This window comes from Phyllostomus discolor, chromosome 1 (assembly GCF_004126475.2).
Source record: "Phyllostomus discolor isolate MPI-MPIP mPhyDis1 chromosome 1, mPhyDis1.pri.v3, whole genome shotgun sequence".
Taxonomy (NCBI): domain Eukaryota; kingdom Metazoa; phylum Chordata; class Mammalia; order Chiroptera; family Phyllostomidae; genus Phyllostomus; species Phyllostomus discolor.
Window position 1 is genome coordinate 146253902 of NC_040903.2, and position 22216 is coordinate 146276117.

General features: G+C 48.6%; 3 protein-coding genes across 13 annotated transcripts; 2 read left to right on the forward strand and 1 right to left on the reverse strand.

Moving 5' to 3' along the window:
- Nucleotides 1–2812: 2812 nt before the first annotated feature.
- Nucleotides 2813–5185, forward strand: RNASE13 (ribonuclease A family member 13 (inactive)). Its single transcript, XM_036030875.1, has 2 exons — nucleotides 2813–3388; nucleotides 3755–5185. The coding sequence occupies exon 2, from the start codon at nucleotides 3763–3765 to the stop codon at nucleotides 4222–4224; it is 462 nt and encodes a 153-aa protein (XP_035886768.1). The 5' UTR covers nucleotides 2813–3388; nucleotides 3755–3762; the 3' UTR covers nucleotides 4225–5185.
- A 284-nt stretch (nucleotides 5186–5469) lies between these two features.
- On the reverse strand, nucleotides 5470–8220 carry TPPP2 (tubulin polymerization promoting protein family member 2). Its single transcript, XM_036030866.1, has 3 exons — nucleotides 7284–8220; nucleotides 6886–7039; nucleotides 5470–6121 (listed from the first exon to the last, which is right to left on the reverse strand). Exons 1-3 carry the CDS (start codon nucleotides 7454–7456, stop codon nucleotides 5933–5935), a joined length of 516 nt encoding a protein of 171 aa, XP_035886759.1. The 5' UTR covers nucleotides 7457–8220; the 3' UTR covers nucleotides 5470–5932.
- Nucleotides 8221–13355: 5135 nt separating this feature from the next.
- On the forward strand, nucleotides 13356–22137 carry NDRG2 (NDRG family member 2). 11 transcript variants are annotated; one of them, XM_028504228.2, is made up of 17 exons: nucleotides 13356–13508; nucleotides 15098–15164; nucleotides 15887–15967; nucleotides 16302–16343; nucleotides 16757–16862; nucleotides 17106–17226; nucleotides 17419–17481; nucleotides 18396–18456; nucleotides 18682–18768; nucleotides 18964–19020; nucleotides 19196–19299; nucleotides 19783–19827; nucleotides 20121–20172; nucleotides 20418–20465; nucleotides 20724–20759; nucleotides 20893–20944; nucleotides 21178–22137. In XM_028504228.2, the coding sequence occupies exons 3-17, from the start codon at nucleotides 15893–15895 to the stop codon at nucleotides 21342–21344; spliced, it is 1116 nt and encodes a 371-aa protein (XP_028360029.1). In that variant the 5' UTR covers nucleotides 13356–13508; nucleotides 15098–15164; nucleotides 15887–15892; the 3' UTR covers nucleotides 21345–22137. The 11 variants fall into 11 exon arrangements, with proteins under 11 accessions (XP_028360029.1, XP_028360034.1, XP_028360035.1 ...); XM_028504227.2 differs by lacking the exon at nucleotides 13356–13508 and adding an exon at nucleotides 14021–14162; XM_036030882.1 differs by lacking the exons at nucleotides 13356–13508; nucleotides 15098–15164 and adding exons at nucleotides 14107–14162; nucleotides 14479–14618.
- Nucleotides 22138–22216: the final 79 nt, after the last annotated feature.

Genomic DNA, 22216 nt, shown 5'->3' on the forward strand with positions numbered 1-22216 from the left:
GGATACCACTGAGACTGAGGTGAGCTTACTCTGCAAAAAGTCTTGGGGGTTCCCCTCAGTCGTAGACAATCATCACTGCACCTGCCACTCTAGCCAGCTCTTCTAGAAATGTATACCCTTGGGGAGGTGGGGGGAGAGAGAATATATAGTTGGGTACATGCATAGGGTCACCTTTATAAGAAAAATAACTAAAAATTATTTCAATGGTGAACTATCAGTACTCCTTTTGCTGGTGAAAAAACCAATACCATTACAAGCAAAATCTAACAAATAAGTCTGCACTTGTTGGGAAATCTGATTGTCCCATTGGGCCAGGATTCTCAATCTCAGCACTATTGACATTTCAGTTTGGATGCTTCTCTGTTGTGGAGCTGTCTTGTGCAATATTGGATGTTGAGCAGCATCCCTGGCTTCTATCCACTAGATGCCAGTAGCACCTCCCAGTTGTGACAACCCAAATGTCTCTGATATGACCAAATTGTTTTCTGTTGAGAACCACCAAACTAGACTTGTGACCTTGAGCCAGCTGCTGAACATCTCTAAAACTTAGTTTCTTCATTTCTAGGATAATTCTTGCGTATGTAAAGTCCAGTGTAATGGGGTAACAATTCCACAAATCTCAGGGAGCAGATGAGACCATGACAAGGGTGTCAGAATGGAAGAAGTGGTCCTATGAATCAATCCTCTAGGATAGGATTTTAAAAACCAGACTATTAGGACGGCAGTTTGAAAACCAAAGGCCCATCACACATTCAGTGCTTTTCCTGGCTCTGTGGCTCATACCTTTGTAACATATACTCATATGTGTCTTTCCTTTTGAATTGTAAACTTAATTTGGACTGGATCTGTCATATTGACCTTTATATTTCCCCCTAAATTTGTCATAGTGCATTTCATATGATATTTTACAATTATTTAAAAAATATTTTGGAGTAATCAACATGGGGTACAGCTAATAATAGAAAGCTTTGTGAAGATGAATTTTAAGTCAGGTGTTCGATGGAGCTCTAGATTGGCAGAGTAGAGAAGGTGGCAGGTCACTTGGCCCATTTGGGGAATGAAAGCGGCTTTGTAAATAAATGTTCAGTGAGTTGGGGAAAATGTGAGTTGGTGTGGAACCTAGGAGACCACCCACAGTTATCCATTTAAATATTGTTTAATTGTTAAAAGGCACTCTCATGCAGACCATGTCATTCTATCTTATAGCCTCAAGAGGTAAGAAAGGTGTTAATCCCATTTTATAGAAGAGGAAATAGAAACTCAGTAGGTTACCTAATATCAAGTCCTGAACTCTTTCTTCTGTAGTGTGCTGTTCCATTTCTGTAATTGTGTGTACAGAGGTGAGTGGTGGTGGGTGGGTAGTATGTGAAGAAAGAGGAAGACCAAGTTGCATCCTTGAGCAAAAAGGGAAGAGATGGCATGCCTTGATGTGGGGACCACACAGAATAGTAAGCTTCCTCAAACAAAGACTTGAGTCAGCCAGACACCAGTACCTCCATGCATGGTCTCCCAATCAGTGTTGGCTTGTACACCAGCCTGAAGGACACAAATAGGCCACCTGTCTGTGTGGGATTTTCCCTCACTTGCTTGGCTGTGCACACTTCCCTGGAGAGGTCTTCGGAGTAGAGGCTTCTCATACAGGATTTCTGGGATGTGTCTTCCTATGAGCCAGCTCAGTGGAATTCATGGGGGCAAGAGCAGGAGGAGGAGATGACATGAACAAGGACATGGAGGTGGGGTGAAGCACCCTGGGGGAAGCAGGAAGGCATGGAGATGCAGTTGGAGACATGGCAAGGGCCAGGTCATGGGAAGTTTTATGTCTTATGAGGGGTAGAGCCTTACCAGAGTTGCAGTGTGTGTGGTGTTCAGGAGACACAAGAGACCCAGCAGGGGAAGAAGTAGAAATGGAAGAGAGGGGTTTAGGAAAAGTTTAGATAAGATTTCTAGGGCTTCATGACCGATGGACTCATGGTCATTTTGAATACTCAGTATGTGCCAGACCCTGGGCTAAAAGCTCTTGATATACATCTTAATGAATCCTAATATTGCTACAAGGTATAAAATATCATCCTCATTAACACATAAAGAAACTGAAGTTTACAGTGTTTTAATAAACTCAGATTGGTGGTGCACAGCCTGTAAACAACAGAGTAGGATTCAATTTCTGGTGTTTTACTCAAAAGCCTCCCCCCAGGTGCAGTTTGAGAGAAGAAGGGGTCTAGGATCAGTCTCATATTTCAAATACAGTTGTATTTGAAATTCAGTTGTACAAATACAACTGAGGAAGCTGAGATAGACAACAAGGAGGAGAAGCAAGTTATGGAAAGGGATTCAGTTTTGTATTCTCATTTGTGCTGTCAGAAAGAGCAAGTTAGGGGGGCTATGAATGAGGAACACCAATATGTCTCTGTACCTCCTACTGAACTACACATTGGCCTTGGAGCACTCAAGTTTCTGTGGTCTGACTCCCTGATCTCCTGAGAGGAAGCCCAAGACCTGGCTCATATCCTGCAGGGAGACCAGGCTGAGGGGCCTGTGGAAGTCAAGGGCTGTGGCTGGCAGGCACTTTGTTTCTGATGAAGGGGCAGTTGTCGATGAAATGAGGAGTTAGGAGCCCAGCAACTTTGCCAACATGACAAACAGTAGCAGGAATCTGACCTGCTGGGCTCACGTGGCCTACGCCACCTCAGTCCAAGCTATGCTGTCTAATCCAACCTACTGACAAGTTTGGGGCTTCAGGGCCAGCAAGCAAAAATGTCCACATGTGCACTGACTCTAAAAGGGTCCAAGGTTATTGGGGAGGGGGTGGTGTGATTGTGTCATTGTAATTGTTGTGAGGTTGATGATGGGGACCGTGGGGGGTCTACACAAATGTCTTTGATTCTCTGTGCATCATTCTGGTGGGAGGCTCTTGCATGTAGGTGGGCTCTTGTGCATGGGATGAGGCAGTGGCAGACACTCTGTTCTCTAAGGGTCGGGAATAAGGAGCCCTTTGTTCCTCAGAAACATGAGACTAATTTTCTCCTCACCTTCTGCAGGAGCAGGGCTTATGGACATCAAAGAAAGCCCAAGAACTTACAGACTTCTTGCTAGGAGGCTGGAACTAAGTGTTCCTATGACACCAGAAAGGAGGAAACCAGACTGTAATGTCTCTTTCCTCCCACCCATCCAACCCCCTCAGCACAGGGGCTTCTCAAACTCAGGGGACATTCCATCCTCCCAGACTGGTATTTATCCTGAAACCTTTCCAGCCTCTTCTCACCTTTGGGCTGCCCTTGGCCTCAGGAGAGAAGGAACCCTGTCTGCTGCCCTGCTCATCTTCCAGCTCCTTTCCTTCCTCCAGAGCAATCAGAGAATCATAGCTCAGCCTGTTCCTTCTACTGCCGCTGTATCTTTTTACCAGAAGGGTTGACCGGGCCCAGGGATAATCATGAAGAGTTGCTCACCCAGGGACCAGTTGGATCTCTTATTCTGTAAGTGTTATAGCTCATGAACTGGGTGAGGCTGGGACTGTAGGTGGACCTAGGGAAGGGGGGAATGGCTGAAGGTGACTGATTAGCTGGATGATGGTGGTTAAGTGTGTCCCCTCTCTGGGGCATGAGGTGTATGGCTGGATGACCTCTGAGGTACAGTCCTGCTCTTCAGGTATAAGGGAAGGCACACAGGGAAGGTTGGGAGAATGCTGGAGGCTTAGGGAAGAGGCAGACAGCTACTCTAGGCCCACTTCTGCCTCCAACCACCTTAACTCTACCAGCAGGAAGAATGACACCAGCTATGGCCTGGCTCCTGTTCCTGCAGCTTGTTCTAGAGCCAACTTTGGTCGTGGACATCCGTCTGCAGTTTGCCATCAAGGAATTCTACGACTTACACACTGACTATCCCAGGCTTAACTACCCACAAGGTTTTCAGGGCTACTGTAATGGTCTGATGGCCTATGTACGGGGCAAAAAGAAAAGCTTGTATTGCCCAAAGAACCATTATGTGATACATGTCCCGGGGACAGAAATTCAGAAGTTCTGCAAATACTGTGAGAACTTCTGTGAGAATTACAATGAATACTGTACACTCACCCAGGACTCTTTCCCCCTCACAATCTGCTCTTTGGTTACCAAGCAGCCACCCACCAGCTGCCGCTACAATGGCAACCTGACCAACCAAAGGCTCTATCTGCTCTGTTCCCGGAAGTATGATGCTGACCCAATAGGTATCATTGGCCTCTACTAGGGAAAGGAGGTTTTCATTGAGAACCACTCCCTACTGCCTATCACAGAGCAGCCTGTCCTCATTTCCAAAACTCTGATCCCTGGTACAAAGTTTCCTCCCTGATTTTGAGGGTAAGCAGGATTCCCTCCCAAGATACCAGTAAGGTAGGAAAAAATATCACATGGCAAAGTCATAACTGTCTTCTAGGCTCTTTCTAAGTTGTTTACCTTCCCCCTCCCCCATCATCTTCCCTCTCCCACAGACAGTTCTTCCCACCCAAGAAGCTGACTGTATCCAGTTGGCAGTGACTGTCCATCCATTGGGCCAGATACTGAATCCTGGATGGAGGCCCAGAGCCTCAGCTCACACCATGGCAACAGGCACCCAGTTCAATATTTCAACTCCCCATCCCCAACACCTTTCTCTTTTCAGTCTTCCTCATTTCCCTATGATTCCGTCCACTCACTCACCCACACTATAGGTGGATACACTATAGGTATCTCTTCCTGAGACCTTTAGGTTCATTTTAGCCTCACTTCCCCTCAGTTCCCTGTCTGTTACTCTCTGTGAAATCACGTTCTTCACATAACATGTTCTTTCCTCCCTCCTTTCATCATGGAGCAGTGTCTCTCCCTAACCTTCCCAGCCTCCGTTACTCACCATCTTCTCCAACCCCTTTTCCACAATTCTCACCTTGGTTCACTGTAAAGTTTCACATCACTTTCCCTGATCTATCTCCCTAGACATTCCTGTATCCTGTTCCTTCCCAAAGTTCCTCCTGATGATCCCCAAACTCTGGGATCTGCTGCTGACAAGATGGTTGAGGTGAGCCTGGCTGTAGTTGCAGAAGGTTTCAAGGCCACATCTGAATTATGTAAGATGTAACCATTGGACAAAATTGAAGAGTACATGGAACCTCTCAGTACTATTTTTGCATCTTCCTGTAAATCTATAATCATTTAAAAATAAAAGGATAAAAAAACCACATTGGACTCAGTTCTGATTTCATTCGTTTTTCCTTAGTGCACTAGAACTCCTACTGTCAAAGTTCTGGAGACCACTCACCATCTTCCTGGGCTACCCTTAGCTGTATAGGATCTTCTGTTTCACGTGAACCATGATAGAGGTGCAGTGGGGTAACATTCACTTCCAGCTGAGTGTTGAAAATGAATTCTCCCTTCCCCTAGCTCGAGAACAAACTTGTAATGAATCAGGCTAAGTTGATCCTTGGCCCACCCCAGTTGGCTTTTATTTCTCCCCACAAAAAACCCTGGATTGCAACAGATGAGGAAGGTGGAGGGACAAGGGTCTGGTTGATGGTATCTGGGTCATTCTCCATCAAATCAGAAATTGCTACTCCCCTTTGGCAGGTGTGTCTACATGGGGTGAATACCAGTAGTGTGTGTGTGAATGCAAATAGCAAATACTTTTACCTCCACATCTGGTTCATCGTTTATCTCCAAATATATTCCTCAGCCCTGAGGAGAAGACTAACTTTTGATTTGGAGGCATCAGGCTAAGTAGAGCAAAAGATGGAAAGCTGGAAACTCTGATATCTTGGACTTTCTCTCCTGTCCTCTCTCTCTACACCCATGAGCCCACCCATACCTTACCCTGGTTGAAAACAGAGCTCCTTAGCTGCTGCACACACAGATGTTTATTGTTCCCCAAACTCCATGGTGTTAAAGATGCAGGGTTGATGGCTGGCAGGCTAAGATGAGGCTATTCCTTATTTGGTAAACTTCTTATCATAGGTGCCAGCACCCTTGTAGGCACTCACATAGCCGGAGTTGTCGGTCATGTCTTCCCGTCCTGCGAGGCCTTTGCCCTTGCCACTCTCATCAAATCGCTCCTTGTGGGTGCCAGTGTACTTGCTGGTGTCTGTCAGCCGGCTCACCCCACCCACAGTTGTTGCTTTCTGCAAGCCAGAGGATGATGGGTCTGATCCCTCTCCTTCCCCCTCCAGAGTTTTACCCCTTTTCTAAAGATGGCCTTTGATTCTTGCTCTACCTGTGGCATGGTGCTGTTTTCCTTGAGCCCAGATGTGGCTGTGGGCAGTAACTGTGGCAAGAGCCATCCACCAGTGAGGGAAGAGGAGTCTGGTGTATGGGAGTGAGTGGACTGTGTGTGGATTTTTCTGCTTCCAGAGGAGTCATTTTGATGATGCTATGGCCAGGGGACTTCAATCCCAGAGTTCATATGCAAAGTTCTTCCTACTGGGTAGGTCCTATTTGAAACCTACCATAGTAGAAAGAACTTTTAGTAGAGAGGGGACAAATAGGGAACAGAGAGGGATGAGAGGAAGAAAGTCAGAGACCAGACCTTATATAAGAACAGGAAGAAGACTAGGGATCATGTACCAAGTCCTCTGCACTCTGTGTCCACCAGGCTCTAGTTGCCTGGCTCAGACACTTGAGAATGAGTCTAGATTTTGCTATGAAAATAGCTATGGACCTTGGGCAAGTCACTTCCTCTCTCTGGGCACAGATTTCCTTGCCTCTGAAATGGCCAGGTGGTCTCTGAAGTCTGTTTCAGTACCAAGAGTGCCCCAGAGGAGTTCTGTAGTATCCCTACAGTACCTGTGTTGGCAGGCGTTAGGGTCAGTGGAGGGTGGAAGAGGAGAAGGAACAGTAGAATTTAGGGAAGTAGGGTCAAGTGTTAGGGATAAAGAATGGCACTCACAGTAACACCAGTGGTCGCTGGATCCTTGCCTTCTATGAGTTTAAAAACATTCTCCAGGGCTTCATCTGGGTTTTTACTTTTGAACCGCTTCTGGCCCAGTTCCTTCATTGCTTCCTGGAACTGCTGAAAAGTGATGGTTCGGGCATTCTTGGCCCTGGTTAGTCAGACAGAATTTCAGGAATTCTGAAACATGAATTCATTACCTACCAAGGGCCAACCCTCCCTTTACTCATACTTGGCCACTGAATGTCTTGAGGACAGAGAATAAATAGACAGTGCCTGGTACCCAGTAGGTACTCAGTAGACCCATTACAAGTGCTCTATCACATAAACCCTTCCACGTCTCACTATCTTGTTTGTTCTACTCACGACCCCTACTCTCATCTTTGGTTCCTTACTTGACTTTACTGAACACGATGTCCACATCAGTGGAGGTGACTGTCTTGCCATCCATGACACCACAGTCTTTGCACAGCTTGGAGAAATTCTTGTTGTTCATTTCAGTGCCACTGCTTGATGATTCTCCGAAGACAGCAAACCGCTGGAATGTTTTTTCTGCTTCTGATGCCATGATCAGCTGGAGGCTGGGGAGGATAGTAGAGGAGGAGGCTGAGGGGTGAGGGAGGAAAGGAAGGGAGGACTGAGGAGTAAAAAGGATGGGGGTTAAGATAAAATCTGAATCAGCAACAGTGGAAAGAAAAACTCTCCTCCCGGTTCCTCTCTCCCTTCTTTCCACCTACTGTTCCCAGCACTAGGGAAACTAGTGTGGATCCTACATTCTGAGAAATCACCACCCCCAACCATGTCCCCACTTTTGGTACCTGAGTGGCCGGATGGTGTCTGACCCTTCCCAGGCTTTGTATGTAAGTGTGTGTATATGTGGCAGTGAGGAGACAGGCAGGGGAAGAGAGGGAAGCTTTTATGACCTCAGTAGATTTTATGACATCACCTCCAGCCCCAGCTATAATCCTAGTCTTTGGGGGAGGTATCTTTTGGTTTCACTACCTTGCATGTTTCATTGAACAAATTGCCAACCTTCTGATCTCTCCAGGTGATCAAATTTCCCTCATCATCCCAGCCCAGCCTGACTTAGTCCTCTTGGTCCTGATCAAATTGCCTTATGGAAAAAAAAAATTACTCTGACCCTCAACAGAGGCTGAAGGGGGCCCGGGGAAGGGGTTAATAAAGATGAGTTAGCATAAATCTGACATTGCTCTTCTTTTTGGTTTCCAGGTCCAGGCCAACTTGGAAGATCTCATTGGCTTTAGCAGACCAGCCTCAGTAGGAACTTTAAATGGTGTTGTGTTGGGGCTCAACATAGAAATGGTCTTGTAGTGTAACAGATCTGGGTCGGCCAGGGTGAAATAGGTCAGAGTGAGGGTGAATCTCTGACTCTGAAAAATTTTCAGGTGAGTTTCCTTGCGGTCAAGAATATTCTTCAGGGATTCCTCTATGGCCTTTTCTTTAGCTAGAAACCATATAGGTGGATGAACTTCAGGAATCCTAACAAGAGCAACTAGGTTGGTGATTTCCTTCCCCTTCCTGTCTAATCAGTTACCAATTCCTATAAGTGTTTTTTCCTTGTTTTATGTATCTATTCCTTTCCATTTTTGTTACTCTCATACATTTAAAAAATTTTTTTAAAAATATATTTTATTGATTATTCTATTACAGTTGTCCCATTCCCCCCCTCCCTTTTATTCCCCTCCACCCTGCATACCCCCTCCCACCCACACATTCCCTCCCTTTAGTTCATGTCCATGGGTCATACGAATAAGTTCTTTGGCTTCTACATTTCCTATACTATTCTTAACCTTCCCCTATTTTCTACCTACCACTTATGCTACTTATTCTTGGTACATTTTCCTCCCTCCCCCTTCCACTCTCCTGCTGATAACCCTCCATGTGATCTCCGTTTCTGTGATTTTTGTTCCTGTTCTAGTTGTTTGCTTAGTTTGTTTTAGTTTTTGGTCTTGGTGTGGTTGTTACTAACTGTGAGTTTGTTGTCATTTTACTGTTCATAGTTTTTATCTTCTTTTTCTTAGATAAGTCCCTTTAACATTTCATATAATAAGGGCTTGGTGATGATGAACTACTTTAACTTGACCTTATCTGAGAAGCACTTTATCTGCCCTTCCATTCTAAAGGAAAACTTTGCTGGATAGAGTAATCTTGGATGTAGGTCCTTGCCTTTCATGACTTGGAATATTTCTTTCCAGTCCCTTCTTGACTGCAAGGTGTCTTTTGAGAAATCAGCTGACAGTCTTATGGGCACTCCTTTGTAGGTAACTATCTCCTTTTCTCTTGCTGCTTTTAAGATTCTCTCCTTATCTTTAATCTTGAGTAATGTAATTATGATGTGCCTTGATGTGTGCTTCCTTGGGTCCAACTTCTCTGGGACTCTCTGAGCTTCCTGGACTTCCTAGAAGTCTATTTCCTTTGCCAGATTGGGGAAGTTCTCCTTCATTATTTGTTCAAATAAGTTTTTAATTTCTTGGTCTTCCTCTTCTCCTTCTGGTACCCCTATGATTCAGATGTTGGGACATTTAAAGATGTCCTGGAGGTTCCTAAGCCTCTCCTCATTTTTTTGAATTCTTGTTTCTTTATTCTGGCCTGGTTGAATGTTTCTTTCTTCCTTGTGGTCCACACCATTGATTTGAGTCCTGGTTTCCTTCCTGTCATTATTGGTTTCCTGTGCATTTTCCTTTATTTCATTTCTCATAGCCTTCATTTTCTCATCTAATTTGTGACCATATTCAACCAATTCTGTGAGCATCTTGATCACCAGTGTTTTGAACTGTGCATTTGATAGGTTGGCTATCTCTTCGTCACTTAGTTGTATTTCTCTGGAGCTTTGATATGTTCTTTCATTTGGCCCTTTTTTTTTTTTTTTTTTTTTTTTTTGTCTCAGCCCACCTGTTGCATATAAGAGGCAGAACCTTAGGTATTTGCCAGGGTGGTGCAACCCCCTTGGCTGTGTTGTGGTGCTGAATGTGGGGAAGGGGTCCGAGAAGAAACGATGTCGCTTGCTCTACTCTCTGCTGATTTTCAGTCACTTCCCCCGCTACCTGCAAGCAAATTGGGCCATTCTGGTGCTGATTCCAGGGTGGATGGGCCTGTGTATGTTCTAAGACCCTGTTGGTCTCTACAACGAACTCTCCTGTGAGGCTGGGAGTTTCTCCCCTTGCAGCCTCAACCCCCAAAGGTGTTTTCAATCAGAGAGTTGAGGCGTTATTTCCTCACACCGAAACTCTGAGTAGTCTGTCTCACTCCCCAGTTGTTCCTCCTGGTTTATCTGCGTGCTAATGTTGGACCTGTCCAGTCCACAATCTGCTGCCTTGTCAGGTCTGCCAGCTGCAGCCTTGCCCACCCCAGTCCTCCAGCTGCTGCCTTGCTGTGAGTTCTCTCTGCCTGGCTGCCGATCTCCGCCCATCCTACTAGTCTGGATGAATGTTTCTTCTTTAACTCCTTGGTTATCCGGCTTCTATACAGTTCGATTTTCTATCAGTTCTGGTTGTTCTTTTTTTTAAAATTTGTTGTTGTCCTTCTTTTGGTTGTGTGAGGAGGCATAGTATGTCTACCTATTCCTCCATCTTGGCCAGAAGTCTACTGTCACACTTCTTGAAGTCCTTGCCATCTCATATCTAGTTGAGTACCCTGGCTTCTTTTTTATTTTTATTTATTTTAAAATAGATTTTAGAAAGAGGATGGGAGAGGGGGAGAAAGGGGGAGGGGGAGAGAGAAAGAAACATTAATTTGTTTTTCTACTTATTTACTTATTCATTAGTTGATTCTTGTATGTGCTCTGACCAGGTATCAAACCTGAAACATTGGTGTATCAGGAGGGTACTCTAACCCACTGAGCTACATAGCCATACTTTGGCTTCTAAATGATCACTTTCCTAGATTGGATGCTTTACCCCCATCTACCCCATAATTCATCACTATTATCCACCCCCCCATCAGATTAATTTTCACAAAACTATTTTTTATCCATTACTCCTGCTCAAGAACATTCTATGGAGCTTTAGTGCCAAACTGTTTTGCCTGTCATTCAAGGACATTCATACTCATCCCCAATCTATCCTACCAAAAGTCACCCACCTCTCATCAACATTATTCTTCATCTGGCCTAATCACTATATGCTTGAGGGGACACTATCTCATAGTGGAGAGAGCATATCTTTAGAGAGTGGAATGAACCTGGGTGAGCATTTAAGTCTTAGATAATATCATTTACTAGCTGGTTGGCCTTGGGCAAATCACTAGACATCTCTGAGTTTCAGTTTCCTCTTCTGTACAATAAGGACAGCAATACATACCCTATGGTATAGGGGGATAATATATGGGAAGTTTCTTGTAAAAGGTAGCCATTATTCCATTCTTTGAAATAATGTGTGAATTTCTGCCCTCAAACTTTCTCCCATGCTCCCTCCTTCTTGGTTGAATGCTCCTCTCTCCTACCAAATACTTCATGGCCTCACTGCTCATAGGGTGCTTCACCCTAGGAACAAAACCCTTTTCCTCCTTGGTATTGTACAAAGACAGTATTTCCTAACCTGCTGACCTAAAGCCTCCTGGGGTGAGGATTTCTGAATTATTGCAAAGGCCCCCAGAATCTGTATGTACACAGATTTATTGTCAACTGGATAAATAATAGGCTTTACACATGTAGGTATTGCTATATACATAGATGCTGTGATGATCAGAATACCATACAAACTTGAAAGTACTGCTGAATTCATGGTTTGTCTCCATCAGGGGATACTACACCCATCATGTGGGAATGGACATCTCTGACCTCCCACTTGAGAAGGATGGGAAACTACTGCCATAGGACTTACTGTTTAAACAATTTTATATTTAAAAAAAAAAACTTCTTCTATTTTTATACCTTCTCTCAGCTATTCCATCATAGGCTTCTAGAGAGTGTTATGACTAGACTTCACACTTTGAATTCCATCTACTCAGTGACTGCACAAAGCAGGTACTTAAAACGATTACTTCGTTGATGTTCAGTTTGAAGCTGTTCTGGCCCAAGAGAAGGAAGTTAGAGTAGTTATCCTTGTTGGGCCACTTACACCAAGGATGGACTGGGACCTGCCCCGACAGAGAGGAACCCTATATTAGGGCAGAAGCAGCGTCATTTTTGTCTGTAGCAGGCTGAGACCCCTAGGCCTAGGAAGTAAACGGGCTCCCAGTGGAAATTTCCCACCTCCTGCCCCACCCTCCACACCCCTGCTAGGCCCCTTATCAAGTTCCCCCTGAGTCATCCCGACCTAGAGACCGATTTAGATGCTGGAACCTCCAGGTCCTTCCCTCCCCCACTCCAAGTAAGACTACTTTAGACACATAAAAGAAGGCAGCAAGCATAAGTTCATATTCAGACTTTCTTTCTCCCCCAGTCGTAGGAGCGCTGGTGAGATCTCTATCCTGTCGTATGCATCTTTGTGTATGATCCTAATTCCAGCAGGGTTTCCTTGTCCAGGAGAGCGTTAAACTGGCATCCAGAAGGGACAGGGGACTAGGCAGGGAGCCAGAGTGCCCAGCTTCTGTGCCAGTTTCTGGGGATATAGTTCTGAAGTGAGTGGAGGAAGGGAATAGAGGAAAACTTGGGTGCTTCAACTAGTTGAGTGTAGGGGGATCCTTTCGATTTTGGGTTGTTGAAAGCTGGGTTTTATTCTGACCAGCTCTCCTCCTCTGGGTCACCTCCGCCCTCTTGGCCCCTCTTTTTTTTCCAATAAACCCTGCCAAGTCGGGAAGAAAGGGGCATTGATGGTCCTTGGGTGGGAGGGGTGTTGTGGGTGGTGAGGGGGGTTGTGGGGGGTAGTTCCCAGGCAAGAGGGGGTAGGGCAATTTGGGGGTCCTGGGGCAGCAGTGTGTGCTGGTGTTGCAGTTGGCAGCTTCAGTTCCATTGGTTATTGTTCCCAACTGGCCTGGTGCCCAGCCCCCGAAATGGCAACTCAGGAGCCAAGCTGGAGGAAAGGATGGGGTGGGGACCCTGGGAGGAGGGGAGCTAACAGAGAGGCAGGTGGGAAGAAATTCAATCAGGTTTCCTTTTTCCTAAGACAACTTTGAATTTCCTTAGCCACATAACTATCTCATGACGGGTTGCCTTCCTCTTAGGAGGCCTGGGAGGGTGCATCTAAGTGTGGAGAAGCCTGGGCAAGTGAGGAGTCTAGAACAGCAAACCCACCCAAGCCCTGAGGGAGAAGCAGCGGTCCCTGAGAAACCGTCGCCTGGGCATTGCGGTTCAGCCAGACCGAGCTGGTCTCCCCCTTCTCTGCGCCGGACTAGGAGGGGTTAGCACCGAAGCCACAGGGTCTCTTGGGCCCCAGCCTGGGACACTGCGTCCTCCCCAAGCCCCCATTCCACCCGCGCAGAGTTAACTCCGCCTCCGCGCTTGTTTACCCAAGAGTCAGAGCCCCTGGGGGGTCCCTGGCCCCTCCTCCACCCCTCCTTAGGGCCTTGACCTGGGAGTCCCCGTTGGGCCATCCTCTTCCCCCACCCTCCTGCGATCTCCCTCTATTTATAGTGACCCCCGCACCCCCCCCTCCAGTCTTGTTTTCCAACTTCTCAGGGAGCAGCCGGACAGCAGGCATCGGACGCAGCAGAGAGAGGAGGTACCAGGACCCTAGGCGCCCCGGAGTTGGAACCTCAGCGCCCTCGACGCCCCCTCCGCCCCCTCCCTCAGTCGGTGCCGGCACACCTGCCCCTCCCAACGGGCGAGACTCCTGCCTCTTCAGCGGTGGTCCCCGCCCACCTCCTCCTTCCTGAACCAGGATCTTTTTCATGGCGGGCGGAATCAAAATCGTGGGGTGTCAGCACCCTGGGTTCATCCCCCCTACCCACCCCCACCACTGAGTCTAAGGGTGAAAGACAGAGCCACAGTGCGCTAGGCAAATCCAGGTCATGGGTGAGGGCGGTGTTGTGGGCGGGAGTGGGGATCCCCTGCAGGACTAAAGGATCCCCACACACCCCACAACCGCCCTCACCCGTGGGGGGGCTATTGTAGGCAGCGCGAACGAAGCACGGAAGCACCTTTGCTTTCCTTAGACTTCCCCTTTGGCCCCCTGAACTGCCCTTCCCTAGCAGCAAACAGCTTGGGGCGGGGTAAGGGGGGGCGTGTTTACTGGGGGTCTGGGGCGGATCTGCGGGGAGTTGTCGGCCCGTGGGCGGGCTGGGGCGGGCCGGGGGCGGGTCTGTGGGGAGCCTGAGCCCAAGCAGGCTGCAGAGTCAAAGGCAAGTGAAGGTGGAAGCGGCTGCAGCGGCAGCAGGTAGGGGGAGGGGTAGGCGAGGGGCCGGAGGGCCTGGCTGGGGCCTGCGGGTCGGTGGGAGGCTAGAGCTCTCCCTGGAACCAACCCTTTGCATTGGGAAGGGGTCCTCAAGAGGGCCAGTGCTGGGCTGCTGTGCACAAAGGCGGTGGGCTCGGCGAGCGGCAGGGCGTGTTTGGGACGTGCGCGAGGTTGGGTCCAGGATCCAGGGTGTTCTGTGCCCGCCTCAAGAGGGTATCGTTTCCCACGAGTTCGGGCAGCGTAGGGACTTGGAGGAACAGGTCCCGGGTGCTGGGCCCGGTCAATCCCATCCTTCCAGCTGGCGCTCGGCCCTTTTGGGTCGTCCGTCGGGGGAGGCTGGGAGGAGATTGTGGGATCACCCTCCTCGCCTTTTTCCACTCATGGGACCCACACCAAGGCTGGATGGAGGAGAGAAGCAAAGGCACGAGGCTTTTTAAGGTTTTTTTAATATATATTTTTTAATGGCGGAAGGAAACAGTCATGCTCTGCTACCCTCATATCATTCGAGAGCTGTCAAAAATCTTGGGGATAGCCTAGTCCCCACTTCTAGTTTGCAAATAGGAAATTGAGGCCAGTAGTACTGATTGGGCCAAGGTCATACCAGTAGCGGCAGAGCCGGGACTAGAATACGGAGGTTCTGAGCCATGCAGCAGCGCTCTTTCCTCCACATCAGCACTTCCCTGTCTCCTCCCTCCTAGCCTGGACTAATACTTGCTCTCTGTTTTCCCTGCTGGCCCCTCCAACCGGTATTGATTCAGGTTGAAACCTAGAGAAGACGTGTTTACTGGACTCAGGGGTACAGGTTGGGGAGGGTTGGTGACCCAGGTAATCTAGGTCTTGGCTGAGGTTTTATGTCCCTAAAAGACCAGGGTCTGCCTCTCCTCCATGTCATTCACCTCATTGCCTTGTTTTCTCAGACCCCAGAGCCAGGAGCACTGAGAACCCTGACCCCTAACCCCACTGCATCCAGCCAATAGGAGCCCAGTAAGTGACCCCACCCCCAGGCTGCAGGCTTTTTACTGTGCAGGTCTACAGGAGTGCTTTGCTCCACACTAGCCCCACTAATATTGAATGTATGCTAATTTATATACAGTAGGGAGAGAGGGAGAACCTTGGGAGCCAGGGAGACATTAGGTCAATTGGATACAGATGTCCCTTGTCCCCCTTTTCTTGTTTTCCCCCTCCCCCTCTTGGCCATGTTACTCAGGTCATTTTTAGCCCCTTTCCTTTTTAGCTGCTGACATTGGGGCTTTAGTTGAAGGTCACAGTCAGTCGTGAACTCTTTCTACCTGTCCCTTAGTGTCTTTGGAGTACCCAGTCACTAAGCCACTAGCTTCACCCACTACCTAACTGGGAGTGTGGGTGGTCCCTAAATATAGCCTGGGAAACCTGAGCTGCAGGGCTGCCTCACCCTGGTATTTCCATCCAGGATAGGGGAGTTGGGTATGGAGGTGTGGGTGTTGAGGGGGGCAATGGGGATGGCCAGTGAAAAGAAGTGCTGTCCTGGTTCCTTATATATAACCTTCCCCTCATTGGCGTGGACATGGAGCTGGGGCAGGAAAGGCTGTCTGTGTCCTAGTCATCTTAAGCTCCAGGGGCCCCCTGCACCCTGCATTACCCTGTTCTGAGGGAGGAAGAAGGTATTCGAGGAGATGTGGGGGTGTGGAGGCAACCTCCCCAGTCGTGGTGTTTCCTCACCCTGCCAGGCCACCATGGCGGAGCTGCAGGAGGTGCAGATCACCGAGGAGAAGCCGCTGTTGCCGGGGCAGACACCTGAGGTGGCCAAGGTTATTAAAGACCCTCTGACTCCCAGGCCCAAATTCTAAACATCCAAGCATCCCCCTCCTGTCCTGCCTTTCCAAATTATAGTCTCATTCTAATCCACACTCCTACTTTCTCTATTTCTCCCCATGTTTCTCTCCACATATACCCCATTTGGGAGTCCAGGCTTTTGTCATGTCACTATACTAATCTTAATCCTCTCCATGTCTCTTTTTGTCATTTCTTTCCGTCTTTCATTCTTAACCTACCTCTCTTTATCTGTGTCTGTCTCTCTATCTGTCTCTCCACTCTACCTGGCTGTGTGTTTCTGTGTGGGTCTGTCTGTGTGTCTCTCTCCAGGAGGCTGAGTTAGCTGCCCGAATCCTCCTGGACCGGGGACAGGTAACAGCTTGGGGCAGTCAGGGGGCGGGAAGGGAGAAGGGGCATCCCCCCCGGCCCACCCCCCCCCCCCGCCCCAGGGTAAAAGAGGACCTCCTACCTGGCTCTCCTCTGCTCCTTTTCCTTCTATTCCAGTCCTTGCCCATCCCCATCTCTGCCTTTTCCTTCCCTTCTCCCTTCTCAGGTTTTCTTGGTGCTCTCCAATCTTTCATTATTCCTTTCTACCCTCAAAATCATCTCCACTATAAATTTAATTTACCTAAATTAAATTTTTTCTGATTGTATTTGTAATACTTTGTTCCCTTCTCCTCGATCTGAACCTCCACCATTTAACTCCTGGCCTTTGTGGAGGTCCTTCTCCTGCTTCTTTTCCTCTCAGCCTAACTCCTACCTGATGATGACCTGTTTTCCTGCAGACTCACTCTGTGGAGACACCTTATGGCTCTGTCACTTTTACTGTCTATGGCACCCCCAAACCCAAACGCCCAGCGATACTCACCTACCATGATGTGGGACTCAACTGTAAGGACCTTCACTTCTCCTTTCACTCCTTTCTGGGAAGAGTCGGGGTGGAGGGTGGGGGTGCCTGTAGCATGTAAAACCACAGTGTAAAGGGGAAGGGTCCTCGTGGGCAGGAATGGAGCCATGTGGTGTGTCAAGACGTTCTCTCCTACTCTGACTGTGGCATGAAAGAGGGTGGGTTTTCACTTGGGGACACTCTTCCCTGTCTGATTCTATTGTTTGGGTGATGGGAATTCTCTTTAGATAAATCTTGCTTCCAGCCGCTGTTTCAATTCGGGGATATGCAGGAAATCATTCAGAACTTCGTGCGAGTTCATGTGGATGCCCCTGGGATGGAAGAGGGGGCTCCTGTGTTCCCTCTGGGGTGAGAATTAGCTCCCTCCCTCATCATCAGATTGTGAGGCATATGGCAGGTGTGGGGGAGATTGAACCAGGGGAGGAGGAAAGGGAGGACAGTGGTGATTCTAGGAAAGGATGAGTAGGACACCCTGAGGTGGGGGATGTGGGGGCCATTGGGGCAGGTTGGTATTTTCCTTAATATTCCCCTCTTCCCCAGATATCAGTACCCATCTCTGGACCAGCTTGCGGACATGATCCCTTGCATCCTGCAGTACTTAAAGTGAGAAGCCTGGGGATCCCTCCAAACCAGATTTCTCTTTCGAGTACAAGGGCCATTAGAGCTCCTATGTCCACCATGGTTCCTGGATGAGTTTTGGTTTCTGGTGTAGATATATCCTTTTTTCCTCCCTGTTCCCAGCCTGATTGTTGAGGGGAAGGGGTGGGTTTGGAAAACTGACGTGAGTCAGTTGAGTAGCCCTAACGGATGGAGGAAAGAAAAAGGAAGGGGCTGTGTGAGGCCCTGCCTCAGGCTGAGGAGGGATCAGAAAGCTAGATAGGAAGAGGAGGGGGTGACATAATCCCTGAGGAACCAGATAGACCTGTCTCTGTTCCTCTGTTCCTCCCACTCCCCCTCCTCTGTATACACGTCTGGGAACTGGGAGCTCTGTGTGTAAGGAAGAGTTGGAGGAGGAGAAAGCCAGGTGAGGCCTCCTTGGTATGCACTCCTGGGCTATGTCCTTGTCTTGGCTCTTCATGGACACCAAGGCCCCCCAACAGCTCTGGTGCACATCTTTGTCTCTCTTTAACCCCACTCTTGCTGTTCACTGAAGCTGTTTTTTTGTTTTGTTTTTTTAACATCTTGCTTCAAATTTCCTCCTTCTCAGTTCCTATAGAGGAAGTAGGAATTAAAAGAGAACAAGTTGAACGAGCTTCTGAAAATTGAGAATGGACAAAGAGCTGCCTAAGAAAATAGTGTGTGGCTCTTTGGTGGATGGGTGTTTCTTTTCAAGATACTAGCTCTTCAAGAGGGAGCTGGGGAAAGACTTCAGGGACCTACACTGACTACCAGTGTCAGTTTTTAGCTTCTTGGCAGGTCCCTTCTGTCTTTTGTGCCCATGGCCTTAGGAAGAAGGGTAAGGAGTTTGGCGAGCCAAAGTTTTGGACACCAAGTAGACATACATCTTCTTTTCACAGTTTCTCCACAATAATTGGAATTGGTGTTGGAGCTGGAGCCTACATCTTGTCTCGATATGCTGTAAGAATTAACCCCACCCCCGCCCCAGTGAGGGAAAGGCAGGTCCAAGGCCCATGGAAGGCTGATTAAGAGGGTATTGTTTGCTAGTGTGTATTTGGCAGGAGGACATGGGTCTGAGGGTGGGGGAGGGAGGTCCCATGGGAGCCTAAGAGTGACTAGAACTTAGTGGGGAAGAGATAAGGGCATGTCCTGCCTCTGATTTCCCTTCTTTCTGCTGCCCTTCAGCTTAACCACCAGGACACAGTTGAGGGTCTTGTCCTCATCAACATTGATCCCAATGCCAAGGGTTGGATGGACTGGGCAGCACACAAGGTTTGAAGGGGTCTGTGAACTGAGATCTAGGGTGGGTACTCCACCCTAGCATGGGTCCGGTGAGGCTCTACTAGTATAACTGATTGGCTTGTGACCTTCAAGGAGGGGTATATAGAGCAGGAAAGCAGCTCTGTCACTTGCCTAGGTCTCCTTCCCACAATGTTCTGAGCTTTCTCACCTGCTCTTTCCTCATAGCTAACAGGCCTCACCTCTTCCATTTCGGAGATGATACTTGGACATCTCTTCAGCCAGGTAAGTGGTTGTGGAAGATGGAGGAGAAAGAGAGGACCAGCAGGGGCTTAAATGCTTGGGGTGACTTCCTTAGCTAGGACAGGAACTGGGAAGGGAAGAAAGCTTGCCATTCTGCATCTAGTAACTGTTGGCTTCTCTTCCTAACCCTAACCTTTCTCCCTTTTCTTTCCTTCAGGAAGAGCTGTCTGGAAATTCCGAATTGATACAAAAGTATAGAAACATCATTACACAAGCACCCAACCTGGACAACATTGAACTGTATTGGAACAGCTATAACAAGTGAGTGGCAGTGTTTGTGTGCGTGTCCCTGCATGCATATGAAAGTAATTTACAGGCAGTGACTGGGGTTGGGGGAGGCAGAGAGGTGAGGGAAGTCCAGAGTGTATACCGTGTGCAAGGAAGGCAGGACTTGGTGTGCCTCTGGGACAGCTGCAACATGGACCCAGTGGGCAGGCTGTCTGTCCCCCTTTCTCCTGTTGACTTCTTTTGAAATGTTGGATTCCCAGAAGTAAGATGATGATCTGTCCTTGTGCCTTTCCTCCTCATTCACTACCCTCTGACCAGGGACCTGGGGGCACAGTGGCTGTAGGGATTGTGCTTGAGGCCTGCCTACCACCTTCCCCTTTGGTTCCCACTTTTAATCACCAATATTTGACTATAGTTTTTGGGAGAAAGACAGCTTCCTTATAGGAGACATACCTTATATCTGGACGGATGGTATTCCTGTCTAAAATTCCTACTCCTTTTTTAACCTCTCTCTAGCCGCCGAGACCTGAACTTTGAGCGTGGAGGTGATATCACCCTCAAGTAAGACTTTAAGAGATACAGCTTTGTCTCTCTCCCTGGATCTTCCCTTGGTGCTTATATCCTTTAGGAGGAGGGTCTTTTGCCAGGGAATTTTCTTGTTACCTTCCATCCCATCCCATTTAGCAAATTACTGCCCTCTAGGTCTTCCATGTTTAAATCCTCTTGGTGGGGTTGGTGGGATTCAGAAGGCTGTTTCTTCTTTGGAGTCCAACATTTTCCAGTTGCTTTCTGGGAAGAGGTGGGTGAGTGAGTGCCAGGGGCTCACCACCTCCTCCCTGACACTGTGCCTCTAGGTGCCCTGTGATGCTGGTGGTAGGAGACCAAGCACCCCATGAAGATGCAGTGGTCAGTAGGGAATTGGGGGCTTGCTGAGAAAGGGTTGGAGTCCTAGGGTGTTGGTTAGAGGGGTCTCTTGCCAGGAGGCAAGCTCCTTTTGGGACATAGAGAGCAAGTATGGTACAGATTCCTTTTAAGAAGGAAATGGGTAGGGGTTGATAGGAATGGAACTGGGGACTGGGTCCCTGGGTCCCTTGGATAAGAGGGGCTACAGGGAATGTGATGTCACTCATTCAGCCTTCTATTTGCTGTAGGTGGAATGTAATTCAAAACTGGACCCCACCCAGACCTCTTTCCTCAAGGTCAGTAACCCTGCCCCATGCCGTGCCTGATTCCTGGCCCCATGTCCAGAACCATAGATTCTGAATCCTAGATTCAGCTTCTAGGCTTCCAGGGTCCTGCTTGGGAACAAGTGGGGTAGATGAAATAAAACAAACAAGTAATTAAAAACCCTAAGGGCCTGTGTGGGGAAGCAGAGAGGAGTTACCCTTTTCTACCTCCTGGCTGGCTCACTTTATTCATGTGTGTATCATTTTTCTGGGGGGCTTTCTTTTGAATAGATGGCCGACTCTGGAGGTCAGCCCCAGCTGACTCAGGTGAGTCCCCGCTGCCATCTGGGGATGGGATATTAGTGTCACTGAACTATATACCTTTTGCCATACATTCCATCCCCATCCTGCCACACAGCCTTGGGCTCCTCATTGTCTCCCTCTCATCTTACTTCCCTAGCCAGGCAAGCTGACAGAGGCCTTCAAGTACTTCCTGCAGGGCATGGGCTACAGTGAGTATGGGGGTCAGAGGCTATCATGAGGACAAGGGATTGCTGCAAGGATGAGGGATGGTCAGTAAGGGGAGGAACCATTTTAGGCTAATTCCTGGACTTACCACCATCTGTCAAATAGAGCTCACAGACCACCCCCCAGCCCCATTTGTAACTCTTGCACCCCACTTGAGTTGCCAGCCTCTTTTCTCCACCTCCTCTCTGACTGCCTGCTTATCCTCCTGTCTCCACAGTGGCCTCATCCTGCATGACTCGACTGTCTCGGTCTCGCACAGCCTCCCTGACCAGTGCAGCATCTATTGATGGCAGCCGGTCCCGCTCTCGAACCCTATCGCAGAGCAGCGAGTCTGGGACTCTCCCTTCAGGGCCCCCAGGGCACACCATGGAGGTCTCCTGTTGAATGGCCCATGTTGCCCTGGTGTGGGACCCAGCCCCCACCTCCCCCAGCACTAACCTGGGAGGTGGATAGGGCATTGGGCCAGAGTGAGCAAGGGAAGATGGGCAGATCATGTGGAAGTATGACCTTGATCTTTGATTGCTACCCTAACCTTGACCTCTAACTTGTGATTCCCCTCAGCTCCTGGGAGAGCTGTCCTAATATCTCTTAGGGACCCAGAGCCCTAAATGAGAGCTATCCCCTCCCTCATGCTGGTGTTAAGGTGGAGAGGGGATGAATGCCCTCTCCTTAATCTAGGTGTCCATAGATGAGGGATAAGGGTCGTTGTAGTTGTCCATGGTGCCTACCCCAGATTCTCCCTACTCATCCTGTTGTGAGGGTAAGGGACTTGGTGCTGGGTCTCCATTCACCAAAGTGGATATGGCTTCTCATTAAACCTTCAGATTTCTGAAGGATATGGGCCTAAATGAATGTGTCGGAGGCTTGCTGGTGGGTTAGTAGTCCTCAGGATGTGATAGAAATATCCAGGGTGTGAATGGAAGTTGGACTGGGAGGTGGTAGGCAATGAACAAGTTTGAGGGAAGGATTGGAGCTGGGACAATGGGAAGGGGCCTGGGGCCATTGGCTGCACTAATTTTGGTAGCTGTCTAGACAGTGTGTGTCTAGAGTGGGGGTGGGGAGGGGGCCAAGCTGGGGCAGGGCTACCTGGGGCTCTGACCAGAGTGTGTTATGGGTGGAGGGTGCTCTCCTGTCTCCCACAGCTTCTGCTGTAACAATAAACTGTAGAGGAATCTGAGCGCTGTTTTTATTCTTTGTCTCGGTATGCCTGCATCCTGCCCCTTTCCTACCTTCTCTGGGCCCAGCTCTCAAGTCTC